A 22,719-nucleotide genomic window follows, 5' to 3' on the forward strand; every position below is an offset into this window, starting at 1 on the left:
AGGAAGACCACCAAAAATTCAGAAATTTTAATTCCAAACGACAACATTTTCAGACAAGATAGAACTGCCAAAGGGGGCGGTGTTGCAATCTACTGCAAAGATAGCCTGCAGAGTTCTGTCCGACTATCCAGGTCTGTACCCAAACAATTTGAACTTCTACTTTTAAAAATTCACCTCTCTAAAAACAAGTCTCTCACCGTTGTCGCCTGCTATAGACCACCCTCTGCCCCCAGCTGTGCTCTGGACACCATATGTGAACTGATTGCCCCCCATCTATCTTCAGAGCTCATGCTGCTAGGCGACCTAAACTGGAACATGCTTAACACCCCAACCATCCTACAATCTAAACTTGATGCCCTCAATCTTCACACAAATTATCAATGAACCTACCAGGTACCTCCCCAACACCTTAATAAACACGGGCACCCTCATAGATATCATCCTAACCAACTTCCCCTCTAAATACACCTCTGCTGTCTTCAACCAAGATCTCAGCGATCACTGCCTCATTTCCTGCATCCGTAATGGGTCAGCGGTCAAACGACCTCCACTCATCACTGTAAAACGCTCCCTGAAACACTTCAGCGAGCAGGCCTTTCTAATCGACCTGGCCGGGGTATCCTGGAAGGATATTGATCTCATCACGTCGGTAGAGGATGCCTGGATATTTTTTTTAAATGCCTTCCTAACCATCTTTAATAAACATGCCCCATTCAAGAAATGTAGATCCAGGAACAGATATAGCCCTTGGTTCTCCCCTGACCTGACTGCCCTTAACCAACACAAAAACATCCTATGGCGTTCTGCATTAGCATCGAACAGCCCCCGTGATATGCAGCTGTTCAGGGAAGCTAGAAACCATTATACACAGGCAGTTAGAAAAGCCAAGGCTAGCTTTTTCAAGCAGAAATTTGCTTCCTGCAACAGTAACTCAAAAAAGTTCTGAGACACTGTAAAGTCCATGGAGAATAAGAACACCTCCCAGCTGCGCACTGCACTGAAGATAGGAAACAGTGTCACCACTGATAAATCCACCATAATTGAGAATTTCAATAAGCATTTTTCTACGGCTGGCCATGCTTTCCACCTGGTTACTCCTACCCCGGTCAACAGCACTGCACCCCCAACAGCAACTCGCCCAAGCCTTCCCCATTTCTCCTTCTCGCAAATCCGTTCAGCTGATGTTCTGAAAGAGCTGCAAAATCTGGACCCCTACAAATCAGCCGGGCCAGACAATCTGGACCCTTTCTTTCTAAAATTATCTGCCCAAATTGTTGCCACCCCTATTACTAGCCTGTTCAACCTCTCTTTCGTGTCGTCTGAGATTCCCAAAGATTGGAAAGCAGCTGCGGTCATCCCCCTCTTCAAAGGGGGGGACACTCTTGACCCAAACTGCTACAGACCAATATCTATCCTACCATGCCTTTCTAAGGTCTTCGAAAGCCAAGTCAACAAACAGATTACCGACCATTTCGAATCTCACCATACCTTCTCTGCTATGCAATCTGGTTTCAGAGCTGGTCATGGGTGCACCTCAGCCACGCTCAAGGTCCTAAACGATATCTTAACCGCCATCGATAAGAAACATTACTGTGCAGCCGTATTCATTGATCTGGCCAAGGCTTTCGACTCTGTCAATCAACACATCCTCATCAGCAGACTCGACAGCCTTGGTTTCTCAAATGATTGCCTCGCCTGGTTCACCAACTACTTCTCTGATAGAGTTCAGTGTGTCAAATCGGAGGGTCTGCTGTCCGGACCTCTGGCAGTCTCTATGGGGGTGCCACAGGGTTCAATTCTTGGACCGACTCTCTTCTCTGTATACATCAATGAGGTCGCTCTTGCTGCTGGTGAGTCTCTGATCCACCTCTACGCAGACGACACCATTCTGTATACTTCTGGCCCTTCTTTGGACACTGTGTTAACAACCCTCCAGGCAAGCTTCAATGCCATACAACTCTCTCCTTCCGTGGCCTCCAATTGCTCTAAAATACAAGTAAAACTAAATGCATGCTCTTCAAACGATCGCTACCTGCACCTACCCGCCTGTCCAACATCACTACTCTGGACGGCTCTGACTTAGAATACGTGGACAACTACAAATACTTAGGTGTCTGGTTAGACTGTAAACTCTCATTCCAGACCCATATCAAACATCTCCAATCCAAAGTTAAATCTAGAATTGGCTTCCTATTTCGCAACAAAGCATCCTTCACTCATGCTGCCAAACATACCCTTGTAAAACTGACCATCCTACCAATCCTCGACTTTGGCGATGTCATTTACAAAATAGCCTCCAATACCCTACTCAACAAATTGGATGCAGTCTATCACAGTGCAATCCGTTTTGTCACCAAAGCCCCATATACTACCCACCATTGCTACCTGTACACTCTCGTTGGCTGGCCCTCGCTTCATACTCGTTGCCAAACCCACTGGCTCCATGTCATCTACAAGACCCTGCTAGGTAAAGTCCCCCCTTATCTCAGCTCGCTGGTCACCATAGCATCTCCCACCTGTAGCACACGCTCCAGCAGGTATATCTCTCTAGTCACCCCCAAAACCAATTCTTTCTTTGGCCGCCTCTCCTTCCAGTTCTCTGCTGCCAATGACTGGAACGAACTACAAAAATCTCTGAAACTGGAAACACTTATCTCCCTCACAGGCTTTAAGCACCAACTGTCAGAGCAGCTCACAGATTACTGCACCTGTACATAGCCCACCTATAATTTAGCCCAAACAACTACCTCTTTCCCAACTGTATTTAATTAATTTATTTATTTTGTTCCTTTGCACCCCATTATTTTTATTTCTACTTTGCACATTCTTCCATTGCAAAACTACCATTCCAGTGTTTTACTTGCTATATTGTATTTACTTTGCCACCATGGCCTTTTTTGCCTTTACCTGCCTTCTTACCTCATTTGCTCACATTGTATATAGACTTGTTTATACTGTATTATTGACTGTATGTTTGTTTTACTCCATGTGTAACTCTGTGTCGTTGTATCTGTCGAACTGCTTTGCTTTATCTTGGCCAGGTCGCAATTGTAAATGAGAACTTGTTCTCAACTTGCCTTCCTGGTTAAATAAAGGTGAAAGAAAAAATAAAGAAAAAATATAAAAAGAGATATTAAGTAAGTGTGACGAGTCAGAAGTGGAGCGGGGTCCACGTCCCGAGCCAGAACCGCCACCTCGGAGTTATGCCCACCCAGACCCACCCATATAGGCTTAGGTGTGCGGCCGGAAGTCCGCACCTTTGGGGGGGTACTGTCACGCCCTGACCTTAGTATTCTTTGTTTTCTTTATTATTTTGGTTAGGTTAGGGTGGGACATGGGTGATGCATGTGTTTTTGTTCCTGTCTAGGGGTTTTGTATGTCTATGTGTTAGTTGCCTGTGTCTGCACTTATCATATATAGCTTCACGTTCGTTTTGTTGTTTTGTAAGTTTGTTTAAGTGTTCTTCGTCTTCATTAAAGAAGATGTATTCAAATTACACTGCACCTTGGTCTCCTCCATTCAACGAATGTGACAATTTGTTTGTTTAGGATTCCTGGAAATGTAAATAGTTTGTATGTATGCTTGTTTGCATGTGACTATCCGTCTATTGTTTGTTGATATTTGTTAATAAAACAATTAAAAAATATATATATTTATTTTTAAACGCGGTCGTCTCGCGTCGAACTGCGCATGTGCAAGCCGTCAAATCAAAGGCACTCCTTCAATATGAACTCGTTTTTGACTGAAATTAAAACGTGTCAGTTTGCCACCTTCACGAAGTTTGCGTAATAACAAGTTCAACTACTTAAAGCTACAATATGTAATTTTTTGGCAACCGGATCAAATTTACATAGAATTTAGTGTTATAGATCTGTCATTCTCATCTAAAGGAAGTTTAAGAAAAAGTACATATGTTCTATGTGCACTATGTCTATGCTTCCCGGTCTTAAGTTTCATTTTTGAGTCTTTTACTTTCGGTTTTGTACACAAGCTTCAAACAGCTGAAAATACCATATTGTTTGTTGTGGAAAAGATATTAGCAATGATTCTCCACACTATAATTGCTTGGTTTGTCACAAACTGAAATTGGGCAAGCTATTAGAATTTTAGCAAACATAGTGCATCTTTAAGAGATTGGCTCGAATCTAGGTTGTGCCTTTCGATTTCAATAAAATTAACAACTAAAGGAAGAATTTGTCACTTCTCTCATTGACTTCTCAAACCCCACGCCTAGTCTGTTTGGTTTGTTTCTCAAGCGTTCCCGGAAGTTTGCGATATTGTGGGTCTGGGTTTAGAAACTCTGTGCTTGTATTTTATTTTTTAACCGAGACTGCTAGTCTAGGTAAGAAAATACAAAGATTAAGGCATCGTAATAATTCCATGCAGAAGCATTTGAAAAGAAAAATTCATGGGATCAGCACCATTGCTAACTAGCAACACTGTGTCACGTTCTGACCATAGTTCTTTTCTGTTTTCTTTGTTTTAGTGTTGGTCATGACGTGAGCTGAGTGGGCATTCTATGCTGTATGTCTAGTTTGTCTATTTCTATGTTTGGCCTGATATGGTTCTCAATCAGAGGCAGGTGTTAGTCATTGCTTCTGATTGGGAACCATTTTTAGGTAGCCTGTTTTATGTTGGGTTTTGTGGGTGGTTGTCTTCTGTCTTTGTGTTTATGCACCAGATAGGACTGTTGTGAGTTTTTTCACATTTGTTGTTTTGTGGTTTTTTTGTGTTCATGTTTGTTTTGTGTTCACGTTTATTGTCCTTATTAAACATGTTGAACACTAACCACGCTGCATTTTGGTCCTCTCCTTCAACGGAAGAAAACCGTTACACACTGGTTCCATGAATTGCAAAGAGTTATGGTAAATTATAACACTTGTCTTAACCTTAATCTTCAACCTATATGTTGGCTAGATGGTTATAGTATTTTTTTCTTGCATTAGCATAAAGTGCTTATTTTTTTCACCAGCCTTATGATATGCTTCAGACCGGTTGCATTCTGCCTAGACACCGAAGCTACACTGCTTGAGTTGGTCCCATGGTTGATTCAGAGCGGTACAACTTTCGCATTATTGTGACGTTATCCTTCCCATCTTCAACCTAGGAGCAAAGCAGGAAGCAGGACGCGTACCCATCAGTATGTGCTGTGATTTGTTGATTAAACTCAACTGACATTCCAATGTATGAGCCACATCAGTTAAAATCATTAGAATAAAAATGTTACATTACCATGGAAATTATTGCATCACAACAGAAGGCAGCCATTGCGACAGAACCCATGAGTTTCCCAGTCAACTTGCCAGGGTTAGTGGTTCCAAGCCTGTTTATTCATTCTACAGTATTTCTGTATGTGCTGCTGCTGCAGGGAGAAAGGTTTTGCCAAGGCAACCGAAGACTTGTTTGCTACAACACCTTGCTTGTTTCAGCAAAGAACAATGAAGTTTCATGATGTTAAGAGTCCATGTTACTGCAGAAACGGACTCAACCACAACGGTTTTCTTGAGTTGAAGGAGAGGCGGACCAAAACGCAGCGTGGTTACTTGTATACATCTTTAATAAAGATGAACAGTATACAAAAACAATAAACATAAAAAACCTAAACAGCCTATCTGGTGCAAACAGAGACAGGAACAATGCCAGCCCTAGTTGCAGCTTAGCATTGTGAATGCACATTACCCCACCACCGCAGAAAATAAAGCAAAATTCCCACTTCCCACTTGGTTACGAATGCAGCATAAGAGTCTGCCTCTTATGCTGCATTTGTAACCAAGTGGAAAGTGGGAATTTACCACCATAGGGTTAGATATAGGAATCATGATGCATTAAAGCCGTTTTTGGCATGGACCTTGCCAATGAGGGCTTAGAAAAGTAATGACACGTGATAATAAAAGTAATAATAAATACAAAATGAGTAACAACAACTTGGCTATATACACGGGGTACCAGTACCGGGTCGAGCGCTCACAGATGCCATAATGGGACATAAATAAAGATAATATCTCTATCATTCTCTGTATTCGCTTGCTTGAATGCTTTATCTGAGATTGATACGTCTTTCTGTCCGTGGCCTCTCTGTCAAATAAATTATCACTATTTCAATATTTTATTTGGACTGACAAGGGTGTACGGTAAGGCACATAAGTCCGGCCCTGGCACGGGCAGAACCATTGAGCCATCTCCATTTTGAATAAGTCCATTTTCTTCTTCTACTACTTCTATGAGTTGGCAAACAAACTGAAAGGGTGCATACTGCCATCTAGAGTGTGTTGTTTCAACAGGTATAAAGCCAAGGATGGTGATTTACTACCACCTACAGTTATGGAATGTTTACTCATGAGTATAATTCATTGGCTGATCCCTCCTGATGACCCGGATGGAATCATGTGATCCTTCCTTCACTCATAGGAAGTCCCACCCAGTTGACTACTTTAAAATGGTGAATCCTTTGATGACAATGTCCATGTCAAATGGGTTTTATCCATATAGAGTCCTCTATCTAACGTTTTGGTGGTAAATTCCCACTTCCTGCTTGGTTACAAACGCAGCATTAATCCATCAGTTTCTAAACACCACGAGTCACCGCGGGTTTCCAAACACAGCGAATAAACAGCTATTCTTGCATCTGTGTAGGAACAGTATATGATAGTTATGATAGCCTATGTCTGGGTCATTTGTGAATATGATTATAGATGTCCTGTATATACTGTATTAAGATGGGATGTATACAGGCTATAGTAGACATGTCTTTACCCCTCTGTAGAATTCCAGTGCAGGCTGTAGGAGGTGGGGATCTGTGGGTTCTGTCCTGGATCCCAGAAACAGTGGATATCTGCCTGTTGTCCCTCCGTATAGGGGATGTGACACTGGGGAGCGGAGGGAGGAGATGGAGGGCCTGCAGAGAGTGAGGGAGACAATGAGGAGGGAGGTAGAAGTGAATTTCAAGTGATAGAGAAAAAGAGACCGGCAAAAAGAGACAAATCCAATCAACGTTTATTTGTCATGTACACAGTTTTGCAGATGTTATCACAGATGCAGCAAAATTCTTAAGTTTCTATCTCCAACAATGCAACAATATCTAGCAGTACAATAACAATACACACATAATCCAAAAGCTAAAAAAATGAGAGATATCAGAACGAGCAATGTCAGAGTCCGGAGTATAAATTATATATATATGAATATGATGGTGTGAATAGACAGTATGTACAGTATGTAAATAGAAAAGGTCTGTACAGCAGTAGTTTTGTATTTTTTTTATTTACATTTATTTAACCAGGTAGGCCAGTTGAGAACAAGTTCTCATTTACAACTGCGACCTGGCCAAGATAAAACAAAGCAGTGCGACACAAACAACAACACAGAGTTACACATAGAATAAACAAACATACAGTCAATAACACAATAGAGAAAAAAGTATATATACAGTGTGTGCAAATGAGGTAAGATTAGGGAGGTAAGGCAATAAATAGGCCATAGTGGCAAAATAATTACAATTTAGCAATTAAACACTGGAGTGATCGCAAGTAGAGATACTGGGGTGCAAAGGAGCAAAAAATGTACAACAGTATGGGGATGAGGTAGTTAGGTAGGATGGGCTATTTACAGATGGGCTGTGTACAGGTGCAGTGATCCGTGAGCTGCTCTGACAGCTGCTGCTTAATGTTAGTGAGGGAGATATATGCCATTCAGTGATTTTTGCAATTAATTCCAGTAATTGTCGGCAGAGAACTGGAAGGAATAGTTATATAGGATGAGCCATGACTAGAATACAGTATCTAAATATAAAGTGGGTAAAACATTATTACATTGGCCTCCCGAGTGTCGCAGCGGTCTAAGGCACAGGTTCGATCCCGTGCTGTGTCGCAGCTGGCCGTGACGGTGAACAATTGTTCCAGCGTCGTCCGGGTTAGGGGAGGGTTAGGCCGGCCGGGATGCCATTGTCCAATCACGCTCTAGAGACTCCTGTGGTGGGCCGGGCGCATGCACGCTGACACGGTCGCCTGTTGTACTGTGTTTCCTCTGACACATTGGTGCGGCTGGCTTCCAGGATAATAGAGCAGTGTGTCAAGAAGCAGTGTGGCTTGGCAGGTTTGTGTTTCAGAGGACGCATGGCTCTCGACCTTCGCCTCTCCCGAGTCCGTACGGACGTTGCAGCGATGGGACAAGACTTTTAACTACCAACTGGGGAGAAAAAGGGGTAAAACATTTTTTATAATAATAACATTATTAAAGTGGCCAGTGTTCAATGACTCTATGTACATAGGGCAGCAGTTTCTAAGGTGCAGGGTAGAGTACCGGGTGGTAGCCGGCTAGTGACAGTGTCTAAGTTTCAGGGCAGGGAACTGGGAGGAGGCCGGCTCGTGATGACTGTTTAACAGATCGAGATGGCCTGGAGAAGCTGTTTATCAGTCTCTCGGTCCAGGCTTTGATGTGCCTGTACTGTCTCCGCCTTCTAAATGGTAGAGAGGTGAACAGGCCATGGTTCGGTGACTGAGGTCCTTGATGAGCTTCTTAGCCTTCCTGTGACACCTGTGCTCTAGATGTCCTGGAGGGCATGATGTGTTGATGTGATGTGTTGGGCAAACTGCACCACCCTCTGGAGAGCCCTGCAGTTGAGGGTGGTGCAGTTGCCGTACCAGGCGGTGATACAGAACATTTAGGTGGTGCATCTGCAGAAGTTGTGAGGGTCTTAGGGGCCAAGCTGAATTTCTTCAGCCTCCTAAAATAAAAAAATAAAAAAGCCTCCTGAGGTTGAAGAGGCGTTGTTGACCATTTCAGGTCCTAAATGATTTGCACGCTGGGGAACTTGAAGCTTTTGATCCTCTCCACTGCAGCCATGTGGATGGGGGCGTGCTCTCTCCGCTATTCTTCGTTTTGTTGTCGTTGAGGGAGAGGTTATTTTCCTGGCACCACTCCACCAGGGCCCTCACCTCCTCCCTGTAGACTGTCTCGTCGTTGTTGGTAATCAGGCCTACCACTGTTGTGTTGTCTGCAAACTTGATGATTGAGTTGGAGACATGCGTGGCGGTTTCACATAAACAGATAGTGAGAGAGAAAGAGAGAAATAAAATCCAGATGGCATTCACCTTTAAAGGAACTGTAACAGCTTAGCGTTCCTTCTGTTGTTATTGGCATCCTCTTTACCCTAGACCCCCCCTCACACACACAACGTTGAAACCACAAGCACACAATGAGAGCGTTTCAAGGAACATGAAGCCCAAACAGGAAATGATAACAAGACAGAGATCTTGCAAGGTGATGACACCCTTCCTCTCTCAGAGTTCCTCTCCTCTTCTAGTATCAGTATGAAACATAAAATCATAACCACACACCAAGGGTTGTGTTCGTTAGGCAGCAAACAGACGAAAAACATCTGAAACAGGGAGGAACTACCTGGACTTGTCCAATAAGAAACAATCATAAACGTTTTCCATTTCAAAATGTTTACCATTGCCTACTATAATGAACACAACACGAGGTCCATAGCATATGTGATATGACTAACAGGGTGGTGATTAGGAACCATTTACCTCTTGGTCCCCTACGCATTAATTAAGACTGGTACTGATATGATCTCTATGAAAGGTTGTGTTGAATAAAATGAAGGAAATGGGGATGCATAAAGTCTAGCAGATGTTATAGCGGGTGCAGAGAAATGCGTGTGTTACATTGCATGTCAGAGCAAAAACCAAGCCATGAGGTTAAGGAATTGTCCTTAGAGCTCCGATTGTTTCGAAACACAGATCTGGGGAAGGGTACCAACACATTTCTGCAGCATTGAAGGTCCCCAAGAACACAGTGGCCTCCATCATTCTTAAATGGAAGAATTTTGGAACCACCAAGACACTTCCTAGAGCTGGCAGCCCGGCCAAACTGAGCAATCAGGGGAGAAGGGCCTTGGTCAGGGAGGTGACCAAGAATCCGATGGTCACTCTGACAGAGCTCCAGAGTTCCTCTGTGAAGATGGGAGAAACTTCCAGGAGGACAACCGTCTCTGCAGCACTCCACCAATCAGGCCTTTATGGTAGAGTGGCCAGACGGAAGTCACTCCTCAGTAAAAGGCACATGACAGCTCTTTTGGAGTTTGCCAAAAGGCACCTAAAGGACTCTCAGACCATGAGAAACAGGATTCTCCGATCTGATGAAACTATGATTTAATTCTTTGGCCTAAATGCCAAGCGTCTGGAGGAAACCTGGCACCATCCCTACTGTGAAGCATGGTGGTGGCAGCATCATGCTGTCGAGATGTTTTTCAGCGGCAGGGACTGGAAGACTAGTCAGGATCGAGGGAAAGATAAATGGAGCAAAGTACAGAAATATTCTTGATGAAAAACCTGCTCCAGAGCACTCGGGACCTCAAACTGGGGCAAAGGTTCACCTTCCAACAGGACAACGACCCTAAGCACACAGCCAAGACAACGCAGGAGTCGCTTCGGGACAAGTCTATGAATGTCCTTGAGTGGCCCAGCCAGAGCCCGGACTTGAACCCGATCGAACATCTCTGGAGAGATCTGAAAATAGCTGTGCAGCAACGCTCCCCATCCAACCTGACAGAGCTTGAGAGGATCTGCAGAGAAGAATGGGAGAAACTCCCCAAATACAGGTGTGCCACGCTTGTAGCGTCATACCCAAGAAAAGTCAAGGCTCTAATCACTTTCAAAGGTCCTTCAACAAAGTACTGAGTAAAGGGTCTGAATACTTATGTAAATGTTATATTTCAGTTCTGATATTTTTATGGGGTATTGTGTGTAGATTAATGAGGGGAAAACTAATTGAATACATTTTAGAATAAGGCTGTAACTTAACAAAAATGTAGAAAAAGTCAAGGGGTCTGAATACTTTCCAAATGTACTGTAAATACACAGTATGTTTAAACAGTATAACAAAAATGCAATGTACAGTAGCAGATATATTAAAATGAGATATGTGAAGAATACAGTACATGAATACACAGTGTGAAAAACAGTATAAAAGATACGGTCCAGTGTTTAATAAGAAGAATGAACTAATAACATTGACAGACAATCAGATCAAACATATAGATCAGCATTACGGTTTAGTCCATCTGAATTATTTGAAGAAACCCCAGAGCTGATCAGTGAATGGTGGATCTGAGGGTGTGTCAAATAGAGATTATAAATAGTCACAAGGAGAATATCCTGGTCACATGACTTTACCAGGAAAAAGATCTGGGATCAGTCCAGTGTGAAGGACTCACCTGGTTGAGGTAAGCAGGTGTGTAGTAGGAGCAGCAGGATCAGCAGGAGGCATGGGACTCTGGGCCATGCCATTACTCACACCACTATGCCATCAGCAGCTATGGAAAACACACACACACCAAATGAGTGGTGAATGGCAGGTGTATGAATGTTTCAGAATTCTCACACACACAGATGCGGACACACACGCACGCACACACACACATACATACATACATATACATTCACACATACATACACACACACACACACACACACACACACACACACACACACACACACACACACACACACACACACACACACACACACACACACACACACACACACACACACACACACACACACACACACACACACACACACACACACACACACACACCCTTAAAGGTCCAATGCAGCCAGATTTAATATCAAAATCAAATAATTTCTGGGAAACAAATAAAAAGTACCTTACTATGATTGTTTTCAATTAAAATGTGATCAACAACAGCAGCATAGCTTCTTAGCAAAGAGCGATTTACAAAGCAAGAATTTTGTCTGGGAGTGATCTGAGTAGGGAATGGAAAATTGGCAGAGAGGTTTGAAACTCTCTGTCTTATTGGTCTATTAACTCATTTAACGCCAGGTGATGTCACCAGGCAGGCCAAACCTCCATCCCACCAAAACAGACTGAAATGTCAGGTGGCCTTTTCAAACAGCTCTTACACTAAAATGACATTATCATAATTTTCCCAATTTCACAGTATTATTCCAACCTCATAGTGTGGAAATATATTTAAAACACAGGAGCATAACTGCACTGGGCCTTTAGTCCTTAATTGAAATAATAACAAAGTGGTCAACAGCCTCTGTTTTGGTAAAAAGATGAAGGATGGGCCTGGAGAAATGTAACCACTCTCAAATTCATAGACAGGGCTATGGATGCAAGGACTGCCCATGCATGATATCAACATTACAGTTTTAACCATGCTTTGAGGCTAGACAGGGTTTGTTTACATTTACATTGTTTACAAACATTGGAGTAAAACAAGACTGATCTTTGGTGATAGGTGTCGTTCACACAGTAACGTGCAAACCTTTTCAGTGTTACAGCCAATGATTTATATATACACTAGATGACTGCTAGGGGGCGATGTGTTGAAGCCAATGTGCCTCCAGCTTGGCACTTCCTCCCTTACTGTTGTAAAAAAATACTTTGGAAGCCATAAAAATGTATGTATTAATGTCAACGTTCGTTTTTGCCACATGTATTCTATTATAGACTCCTTAGCTGACAAGAGAAAAATCTGTTGTTCTGCCCCTAAACAAGGCAGTTAACCTACTGTTCCCCGGTAGGCCGTCATTGAAAATAAGAATTTGTTGTTAACTGACTTGCCTAGTAAAATAACACATACTTTAAAATTATATTATGTGTGCTTAACATAAACATTTGAAATATATACAAATGTTTTCCTTAAAAGTACAAGTTTTAGATGACTAATGTTACTGACCCACTACAACAACAAAAATGACACAAATACATGTAATTTCGTCCTTGAAACATTTAATGGAAATACTGTAGAATTTCATTCATTCCTATAGATTAATGTTCCTACCATTGAGTGGCTTCACTCAGTGGCCAATACGTAACAATCAGCAAACCAGGGTTTATATACATCATTGGTTACATATCTGTCACTGTCTTCGCCACTGACATATCTGCCACTCTGTGTATTGTGTAGCCTACATACATGTTTTTAAGCCAAAAGCACAGGATGATAAAAGCATCTGGTTTCTATTAACCATTGTTGTCATGTTATGATGCAAATTAGCTTACCATAGCCATAAGTATAGAGATGAGAGTGAACATTCAAAGTCTTGTATCATTTCAAGTCTAAAAACGTTATACTGGTAGGCCTAGTGAACAATATGATTTCCGCAAACTGTAAGTTATGTTGAAAAATAAGTGGTTCGAAAAATAAGAGCTATTACCTCGTCGTCAAGAAAGACTTCAAAACAACGGAACTTCCATCTTTCGCCAGCATTCTATTGTACATTGAATAAATGTTTGCGATGTTTACGTGCGCAGAAGTTTGGGAGTTTTTCGCCGCACACTGGCTATATTTCATTCCAAAACGATGCTTCCTCCCTTGCCTCCTCGCTCACTCCCTTTCACCGAAATGATTAGGCTGAATAGGTGAAAGCAATATGGCAGAAACTAGATTGGATGTGTGTGTAGATCTAACTATTTCTCACACATCCAACTTGTCTATGATCCGCAAAGCGGAGTGTAATGAGCCCGGAAGGGGTATGGACACATCTCTAAAAGGCTCTGTGATCTGTCTATGACCCGCCTACTATGACCCGCTTAAATTGCCTTTGGCAGCGATCCTCTATTGCATCAATTTTAACCTACATTATAATGGTGTTTTCACATATAGTCAGTCCTCTTTAAAATAACTGATTTCAGTCCTATTTAAAGTGAACTCTGGGGTAAAAAAAAGCTAAATATCTCAGTTCTCTTTGTTTTCACACTGCGCTTTCCTTTGAATGAGAAACTCTTTTGTCAGTTCACTTCACCTATTTTGTAGCCGAATCCGTTCTGAATTCACATTTCTATGTTCAGAAGGGAACCAAGATCTTTTTCCAACATTCACTTAATGCACTGTGGGTTTTTGAAAGTGCAGGCGGAGCCATTTCAATCAGGTGTTATCAGACAGCTAGATATACCTTAAACCTACTTACATTTTGGAAGCGAATAGATTGCATTTAGTGAAAAGATGAGAGATAGTAATTGTAATCAGAATATAATTTGACCATGTAAATAGTATTGGTAACATCATAAATAGTATCAGAATAACAACAGATTAAATGATGCTGTAATTTATGTAGGCCACTGCCACTTCCAGATTGCATCCGTTTTGTTCAGTTCCCTTATGGGCTCTTTTGAGGGGTCAAGTGTGTTTTATTCCTGTACGATTGTACTCCATTTGAATGAGTCATTTTATTCAAAACGCAATATTTTTGTGCAGTAGAATTAAAAGTTCCTTTACACATGTCATAGGCCAACTCCATTATGTCCTATGGCCCTATGTTTTCCTATGTCATGATTCTGGCATTGGCCGTATCTGTGGCTGGTGGGAAAACATACCAAGAGTCAGAATGTTAAGCAAATCAAATCTTTATTAAAACCTTTATAACAGGTTCATAATCCAAAATTAAACAGATTTGACAGATTTAAAAATAAAAAATAAGGGCCATGTGAATGATGACAGTGAGACAAAAAGTAGGAAGGATCCAAAAACAGCAATGGAGAAAGTGGTCTGGAAACCACATTTCATCACAGGTAGCCACATTCCACACGTATAGAGACAGGAAGATATCGGTATTCAGTCCCAGTCGGTAATGACATAATAATAAGGAATTCCCCGAGACCACGCCCATAAATTGGGGAAAACCCGCTGAGATTCCGATCAATGGTTCGCAATGGTCCCACGTTGGGAAATCGAGCCTGGGGCTTCAGGCTATTCGGTGTGGGAAATGTGGGGACGCGGTGTCCAAGAAGGCTATACGTAGGTATGTGTGTGGAAAACATTTCATCACGGTTAACACATTTAACTTGTTTAGCTCATACTGTCCGTTTGTAATTCCACTAGCTGGATAGTCAGATTGTTTGTGTTATTGTTCTTGGCTAGCTTAATGTTCCGGTCAGTAGCTAGCTGTCACTCAAGTTGCTGCTAGCATTGTCATGGAAAAGGGCATAATAAGGGAAGCCCCACAATATTACCTTTTTCTAAGTAGTAAGAACGCTAGGGAGAGGCAATATTGAAAAGTAATCTTTAGACATGTTGTACTTTTTGTAAATGGAGTTTTGTAATTGACTAAAACAAGTAGACAATAAGAAAATTGCGTTTGAAAAAAGATAACGTTTTTGCTGTGAGTCAATGGGGAAACCTAGGTAAACACAGGTTGTTTTACAGGCAGGTAGTGTCATGACGTTCAATCTAATACCGACTGGGTCTATATGGAGAATAAGGTTCTATTCTCCCTGCACAGTTAACATGATACTTTAACTCGGAAACACTCTGGAGAGCAGTTAGAAAAACCGAGAGAGAGAGATATGAGAAAATACCAGGTATGTGTAGGGCTATGTGTGTGCATGGGAGGAGAGAGAATGGGGTGGATTCTCAGCAAAGGGAGCTGATGTCTCCCTTGCTGCAGCCCCACTTGCAGCAGGCGTTGGACAGGCCCACCACCACATCACGGCCCTTACGGTCTGACATACGGAGAGCCTCCAGTATCTCCTCTGAGATGAGGGAGCGGGCTGGCCTGCTGATGAACACACCACCCTCCTGGACATGCTGGAAGGGACCCTCTGGGACCTGGGAGTCTGAGTTCCAGCCTTCAGACGAGTCCTCGTCATGGGAGCTGAAAGGGTCCTGAGGGAAGTCTCCTGAAATGCAGTTTATAGTAGGAGTGTTGAAATGTGATATTGACTCTCAGTGCTGCTCAATTTATACATTCAAAAGTCAAAGATTACTGTGTTTCTATTTCAAAGAAAATGTTATGTGTAACGTGCCAAATACAAGTAAAAAATAGATACGTTTAAAAAAATGTAATAAAAGTAACAAGTAATTAAAGAGCAGCAGTAAAATAACCCTAGCGAGGCTATATACAGGGGGTACCGGTACAGAGTCAATGTGAGTAGCAGTAGCGTAAAAAGGGGGGGCAATGCAAAAAGTCTGGGTAGCCCTTTGATTAGCTGTTCAGGAGGCTTATGGCTTGGGGGTAGAAGCTGTTTAGAAGCCTTTTGGACCTAGACTTGGTGCTCCGGTACCGACTGACACTCAGTAGCAGAGAGAACAGTCTATGACTAGGGTGGCTGGAGTTCTTGACACATTTTTGAGCCTTCCTCTGACACCGCCTGGTATAGAGGTCCCAGATGGCAGGAAGTTTGACCCCAGTGATGTACTGTGTCGTACACACTACCCTCTGCAGTGCCTTGTGGTCAGAGGCCAAGCAGTTGCCATACCAGGCAGTGATGCAACCAGTAGGATGCTCTCGATGGGACAGCTGTAGCACTTTTTGAGGATCTGAGGACCCATGTCAAATACTTTCAGTCTCCTGAGAGGGAGACTACTGTCTTGATGTGTTTGGACCAATGCACAATACATTTAAATGAAAAAAAATGTAATCGACTAGGTGGACGTAATCGACTGTGCGGATATAATACATTCCAATGGACAAAGCCAGTGGTACAAAAAAAGCCAACATAGTCCTTTCCCTTTACTCAACAAACCATAAATCACTGATACATTTAAATCAGGTGCATTACTGCTTGGCTAGAATCAAAATGTGCACAATTTAGAAACACAATGACCCAATAAAAGGCTTGTCCAGCTGGCATGCCTCACCTGCACTCCCGAGTGACCGTCTCCAGCGAGATCCTCCACAGGTGAAGATGACCGCCCGGATGAACTCCCGGCCACATAGCTTCACTCCATACACGGGGCGCTCCATCCCCTGCACCCCAGCCACTAACAGACACACAGCTAATACCAGTGGTTTCCACATCATGTCCCAGGAGGTAAATGAACGAGTGAGCAAAAAAGGAGGAGAGAGAATAGATTCTTCAATGGTAGACTGGGCTGTTTGGAGCAGGTGTTTTTCTCTGTCTCTCTGTGGTCGTGAGTGTTGTGTGACTTCCCCAGTGACCTGGTATTGGTTTATAAATGGGTCCTCAGCCATACGAGGTAGACATGGAACTTGCACATGCACACCCTCCCAACCAGGACAGTCATAGATAGGAGAGAGAGATAGACCCAGAGACCTTTATGGAGACAAAGCACTGACCAAAGGTGGCATAATTAGCCAATACTGCTCAAAACGCGACAATGACGTCAGAGTAGTTTGTAATCTGATTACAGAAAAATGAATTTTCTGGATGTCAAACCACGTTTCATTTGAATCCTCACCTACACCTTTTTTGTGGTCATCACCCACCTCAAACTCACTTGATCACCAGACATTTCTGCTCATGCAAAGCAAGTGTTAATGTGCAGAGCCACGGTGTAGTGGTAACACTCCCTAACACATGTTACATACAAATCCCATCCGGAGACCAGGATTCAATACCTGTGTCCACCCTTCCCACTGTTTCTCCCTCTTGTTTATTTCCTCACTATCTGAATAAAGTGTCAAAACACCTTAAAAATACATATTTAAACTTGATCAAATCTTCTACAGAGGTACAGTAGAAGAAGTAGTCATTCAACTGAGACTGCTCTTCTCTGTATCACGGAGGCGCTCCGCACTGCTAAAGCTAACTCTCTCTCCTCTGCTCTCATCCTTCTAGACCTATCGGCTGCCTTCGATACTGTGAACCATCAGATCCTCCTCTCCACCCTCTCCGAGTTGGGCATCTCCGGCGCGGCCCAGTCCTACCTGACAGGTCGCTCCTACCAGGTGGCGTGGCGAGAATCTGTCTCCTCACCACGCGCTCTCACCAGAATGGTCTCTCCTATCATTGCTATGCTGTGATGCCAGCTCCTCTTCCTCCCGGGGAAGGACGTTCCATGTGTTTAAAATGTTCTCAACTAACATCAAGGCGGTGTCCCGTTCCTGTAGGTTCATGCTCTACAACATCCGGTATCAGGCAGAACATGTGCCATTAAACCCCTACAACTCATCCAGAACGCCGCAGCCCGTCTGGTGTTCAACCTTCCCAAGTTCTCTCACGTCACCCCGCTCCTCCGCTCTCTTTGAGGGGAACGGCACCTCAGTACCTCCAGGCTCTGATCAAACACAAATACACCAGAAGTACATACTGATGCCTAAATGACTTAAATGTAAATGTAAATGAATGTTGGGTATGATGACACAGTTCAGAAGTGTGATGCCAACGTGTCAAAATGTCGGTATCAAGAACATGTTTTCTCAAACACAAATACCCAGTTTAGTACATACAGTATACTACAAATGTACATGTGTGCTACATTTCAGTAGTGGAAGATCCAGCCTACCGACGGAGGAGGAGCTGTGACTGCGGACGACGACGAGGTGCCCATTGAGGTGTTCCATGGCCTGTCTGTCAGATGTCTCTACATCTATGCTCCCTCCTCTCAAGATATTACCTTTCTGAACTGCCTATCTTCTAAAGTTGACCATCGCCAACATACTGACAGATCCCTACCTTTGTTTTGTTAAATAGTTTCTGGTTACATTTTGTTTTCAAAGTGACTTTGAGATTCTGCTTGTAATGAAAAGCACTAAATAAAATATATATTTTTATTATTATATAGAACTTACTTTCAAGTAAAACTTAGACTCTTCTCCTATACCACTTCACACCTTTTCAGTGTTGACTCTGTAACCCCAGCTCTGATTATTCTCCCATGACTTGCTTCTCCCCTCATATTTCTCCATCTCTCTCTCTCTGAAAAAAGAGGGATGAAGTCACAGGTGGGGGGTTCACACATCAAGGAGTAGGGGGTGCGTGCGACGGAATGAGGCAAAGCGGGTGACATTTTCAAAGGCAGATAACATGGAAGTCATCATCTGAGTCAAACAAAGACTGGGACCCTATCTGTGTCAACGCATAGGTAAAGGTCTCCCGTTTCAGAATTGACAATGGATTTGTGAATAAGTAATTAATAGGTTGATAACAATGCGAACAACATGGTATTTCAGGGGGACGTTGGAGACTCATTTGCACATTGTCTAGTGGTGAGTGACCAGGTGAGCAGGTTAAGAGAGCGACATTGATGGCGACTGAATGTGTTGCTTTTTGAATCATTTGTTTGTTGCCAGTATGTAGACTTTGTCTGTATACGTGTGTGTGTATCGCGGTTTTGTCTCACCAGGGGTGATGGTCAGATTCATGTTACAACGAGGAATGAGTGTTACACCGAGGCCTGTGCTCTGGAGCAGGATTGATTTGAAGGTGGAGGGTCCGTCATGGCCTAGGGCGGTGTGTCACAGCATCATCGACTGAGCTTGTTGTCATTGCAGGCAATCTCAACGCTGTGCGTTACGGGGAAGACATCCTCCTCCCTCATGTGGTACTCTTCCTGCAGGCTCATCCTGACATGACCCTCCAGCATGACAATGCCACCAGCCATACTGATCGTTCTGTGTGGGATTTCCTGCAAGACAGGAATGTCAGTGTTCTGCCATGGCCAGCGAAGAGCCCGGATCTCAATCCCATTGAGAACGTCTGGAACCTGTTGGATCGGAGGGCTAGGGCCATTCCCCCCAGAAATGGGAAATTGCAGGTGTCTTGGTTGAAGAGTGGGGTAACATCTCACAGCATGAACTGGCAAATCTGATGCAGTCCATGAGGAGGAAATGCACTGCAGTACTTAATGCAGCTGGTGGCCACACCAGATACGGACTTACTTTTGATTTTGACACCCCCTTTGTTCAGGGACACATATTCCATTTTTGTTAGTCACATGTCTGTGGAACTTGTTCAGTTTATGTCTTAGTTGTTGAATCTTGTTATGTCCATACAAATATTTACACATGTTAAGTTTGATGAAAATAAACGCAGTTGACAGTGAGAGGACGTTTCTTTTTTTGCTGAGTTTATGTTTGTGTGTGTGCAAGACATAACTACTGCAAAACAACTAACAAAAATTGGTCACAGTTCTTGCAGCTATGTCGGTCGCTGGGTCTGTACTTAGTCACTGGTAAGCTTTGAGGTGACTCCTGTGGTAGGTACACCTACAGTTCATCCCTTGGCAGTGGTACTGTAGATTGCTTTATCACTGATCCCAACCGAGTCTCTCAGAGCATTCACAGTCAGCCCACTGACACACCTACACCTGTATCAGATCACAGCAAAATCACAGTCTATTTGAAAAGCTCAATATTCAATCATGAGGCATCAAAGCCAAAGGGACTACATAATACTAAGACATGCTATCGATGGAAGGAAAGTAGTGTACATTTACATTTACAAAGTCATTTAGCAGACGCTCTTATCCAGAGCGACTTACAAATTGGTGCATTCACCTTATAACATCCAACCCAAAGAAATTGGGCAACAACAAATTCAATCCCTTTTAGAAAACGTTTCACTGAAATAGTTCAACTTGTTATTACAAAGCCTAAAGTATATTTGACCTTTCAGCTGCCTTATCAAATCTAAAAATGTCAAGCAGACGACCTAAGAAAATTAACAACAATAACAAATGGTTTGATGAAGAATGCAAAAACATAAGAAATTAAGAAACCTATCCAACCAAAAACATAGACACATGTATTTCACTGTTTACCACGCCAATAAATCCCTTTACATTAAATGTGTGAGAGAGCAGGAGAGAGAACAGAATCCATGTTAAACTACTCATTTTCATTCAGAGTTCATATACAGCGTTGTTGTTTCAGACAACTAAATTCACTGATCACTCATCTGCAATATAATAGTTATGTCACTTTCACTTAACCTAATTGCTCTAAAAGAGCTTGCTACACTAGGTCTAGGCCTACACAATAATAAGGTTGCATGCTTGCAGACCAGGTGACATTGAGGTCGCATTGTCTAACTTAATGTAACATTTTATTTGAACATATTTGATCAAATAAAACGGTGTTCAAACTGAGATACAGTGTTACTACCAAATCACTAGTTGATTGACATTAGAATAATCAAATTTCTATCCCGGATTTGGGAACCGCCTCCGTTGTTTAATTTCATGTTCAAACTGGACATGGGTTTCTCACAGATGTGAAGAAGTGCTTTGTATCGACAAATGATGTGGTACTACCACTTTAAAACATGTTGGGAGTTGTCTGCCAATCAGCACGAATGAGGGGGAGGGAAGAAAGCGGGTGGGTAGCAACAGTTGCCCCGGTGAGGACGAAGCGCCATAGCCACGGTAGCCCTGGCGACAAGAACCCAGCAACGAGAATCAACAACAACAGCCTGAATCCTTGAAAAAAATAAAAACAAAAATACCGGTGGGAAATTCACTTGGAATCAGAGGTGAAACTCTAAACATATTAGATAGTTTACGTGTGCTTCTAACATTTCAAATGAAACATTATGTTGGATGCTGCTGTTTTTCTTTGCCTGTTTCAGTAGCCATTTATAGCAAACTGGTTGCCAACGTCTCTAGCTAGCTAACTTGCTTGTTGGCTCATCAATAGTGTCTCTTGAAATGCGGTGTCTGAGTACATTATGCCTGACATGACGCTTTAATACACAGGCCGTTGTTATGGCGATGTCAAATGCACGATATGGGTACAAAATGGCGGGTGTTGTAGATACGCGAGACAAGCTAACGAACGTTAGCTAGCTCTGCTGTTGACATGCAGCTTGCTGACCAGCTCGAAGATAATGTTAGCTAGCCAGGCTACGTGGAAAACCACAGTGGCATCTGTCAAATAATGTTCTAACTTTACCCATCTTATCAGCTTTAACGCAAAATGTCCTTCTGTCTGGCTGAGACAGAGGTTGACTCGTTAACCAACGTTAGCTAGCTAGTTGCTGCTAGCCAATCTCACTGCGAGCTGATAGTAATAGCCTGGATAAAACAAATTAAAAAGCTAACCAAAGATGCATTGTAATCTGGTAAATAAGAAGAAATGGCCGGGCAGAGGTTTTAGTTCTCAAGCCGGTACGAAGGCAAGAAAGGTGGCACTGGGAAGTGAAGTCAAGCAAGCAATGTGAAGAGGGGCGTGTCAGTGAGGGGCGCGACTGACTATATTATGCAGATGTAAGTTACAGTGGCAAGGACCTTGAAACATGGGGGGGCATTTGCGTTAATTCCAAACAGTAACTCATTCACTTGGATAGCTAATAGCTAAACTGAATTTTGTCCAGTAATGTATATCTTCGTCTCATTTTGGCAACCGCAAAGGTCATATAGTTATTTGCTGAGTATTGGCTACTCAATAAAACCCATACTATTGAATAGGCTAAAAAGGGGTGAAATGGTAGTGTTCTTGAAAACATTTTGCTTCACATCTGTAAACCTGCTATAATGTTATAAATTCCACAGAGCAGTGTATCTTCTGTATATGAGAGAGTGCGAGGGAGAGAAGGGTTTGGTACTTTAGGGAGAAATAGACATGTCAAAGCTAGAGGCTGGATATTCGATTCTAAAAGAGTGGCCTAAATTCTGTAGTTCGTCCAGACACCATGTTATTAACCCTTCATTAACCATGTAAATTACAAGTGAACTAAAAGTAAAAACAATACCAATGCTTTACGCAGTGTCAATAGACAAGCAGAATGGAGACTGGCTTCCCCACTTTACTCATGTTGCAGTCCCGTGAAGATCAGTTGGTGTGTTCGATTCCCACGAGGGACCAGTACAAAAAAAGTATTAAAATGAATGCACTCACTACTGTAAGGCGCTCTGGATATGAGTGTCTGCTAAATATGACAAATGTAAATCTAAAAAGCCTTCTGGCCTGTAGCAGCAGCAGTCACATTAGAGATGACTGATCGCATTACAGGTAACGGGACACCAAATACATGCCTTTCTTTCCCTTCAAGCCTTCTCCT

At 42.7% G+C, this 22,719-nt stretch overlaps 3 protein-coding genes and 1 long non-coding RNA gene across 7 annotated transcripts in view; 2 read left to right on the top strand and 2 right to left on the bottom strand.

Moving 5' to 3' along the window:
* il12rb2l (interleukin 12 receptor, beta 2a, like) overlaps positions 1–13,492 on the bottom strand; it is a 30,981-nt gene extending 17,489 nt beyond the window's left edge. Inside the window, exons 1-3 of one of the 2 annotated variants that reach the window (XM_052517748.1) lie at positions 13,197–13,492; positions 11,222–11,320; positions 6,754–6,895 (exon numbers count right to left, since the gene is read on the bottom strand). In XM_052517748.1, the coding sequence (XP_052373708.1) occupies positions 6,754–6,895; positions 11,222–11,294 (215 nt within the window). In that variant the 5' untranslated portion in view covers positions 11,295–11,320; positions 13,197–13,492. The other variant, XM_052517749.1, reaches the window with a different exon arrangement.
* Positions 13,493–14,020: 528 nt separating this feature from the next.
* On the top strand, positions 14,021–19,765 carry LOC127929670 (uncharacterized). The gene is made up of 2 exons (XR_008135730.1): positions 14,021–14,780; positions 18,207–19,765. It is a non-coding gene; the product is annotated as an uncharacterized LOC127929670 (long non-coding RNA).
* rln3a (relaxin 3a) lies at positions 14,774–16,990 on the bottom strand. The gene is made up of 2 exons (XM_035761306.2): positions 16,619–16,990; positions 14,774–15,657 (listed from the first exon to the last, which is right to left on the bottom strand). Exons 1-2 carry the CDS (start codon positions 16,950–16,952, stop codon positions 15,392–15,394), a joined length of 600 nt encoding a protein of 199 aa, XP_035617199.1. The 5' UTR covers positions 16,953–16,990; the 3' UTR covers positions 14,774–15,391.
* Positions 19,766–21,027: 1,262 nt separating the features above from the next.
* rfx1a (regulatory factor X, 1a (influences HLA class II expression)) overlaps positions 21,028–22,719 on the top strand; it is a 31,033-nt gene continuing 29,341 nt past the window's right edge. For 2 of the 3 annotated variants that reach the window (XM_052517713.1, XM_052517716.1), the window contains exon 1: positions 21,028–21,192. The gene's annotated coding sequence lies outside the window, so the exon portion shown is untranslated. Of the gene's footprint in view, positions 21,193–21,511; positions 21,926–22,719 lie in introns of those variants that run through there. The other variant, XM_052517715.1, reaches the window with a different exon arrangement.

The sequence above is a fragment of the Oncorhynchus keta genome, unplaced genomic scaffold (assembly GCF_023373465.1).
Source record: "Oncorhynchus keta strain PuntledgeMale-10-30-2019 unplaced genomic scaffold, Oket_V2 Un_scaffold_9739_pilon_pilon, whole genome shotgun sequence".
Lineage (NCBI taxonomy): Eukaryota > Metazoa > Chordata > Actinopteri > Salmoniformes > Salmonidae > Oncorhynchus > Oncorhynchus keta.

What these genes read in the sequence shown, in the direction of transcription:
- rln3a (XM_035761306.2), bottom strand. Translation starts at nt 16,952, where the DNA reads ATGGCTGAGGACCCATTTATAAACCAATACCAGGTCACTGGGGAAGTC. An exon ending in ACGGTCACTCGGGAGTGCAG is followed by an intron (nt 15,658 to 16,618) that starts GTGAGGCATGCC and finishes ACTGCATTTCAG; the next exon opens with GAGACTTCCCTCAGGACCCT.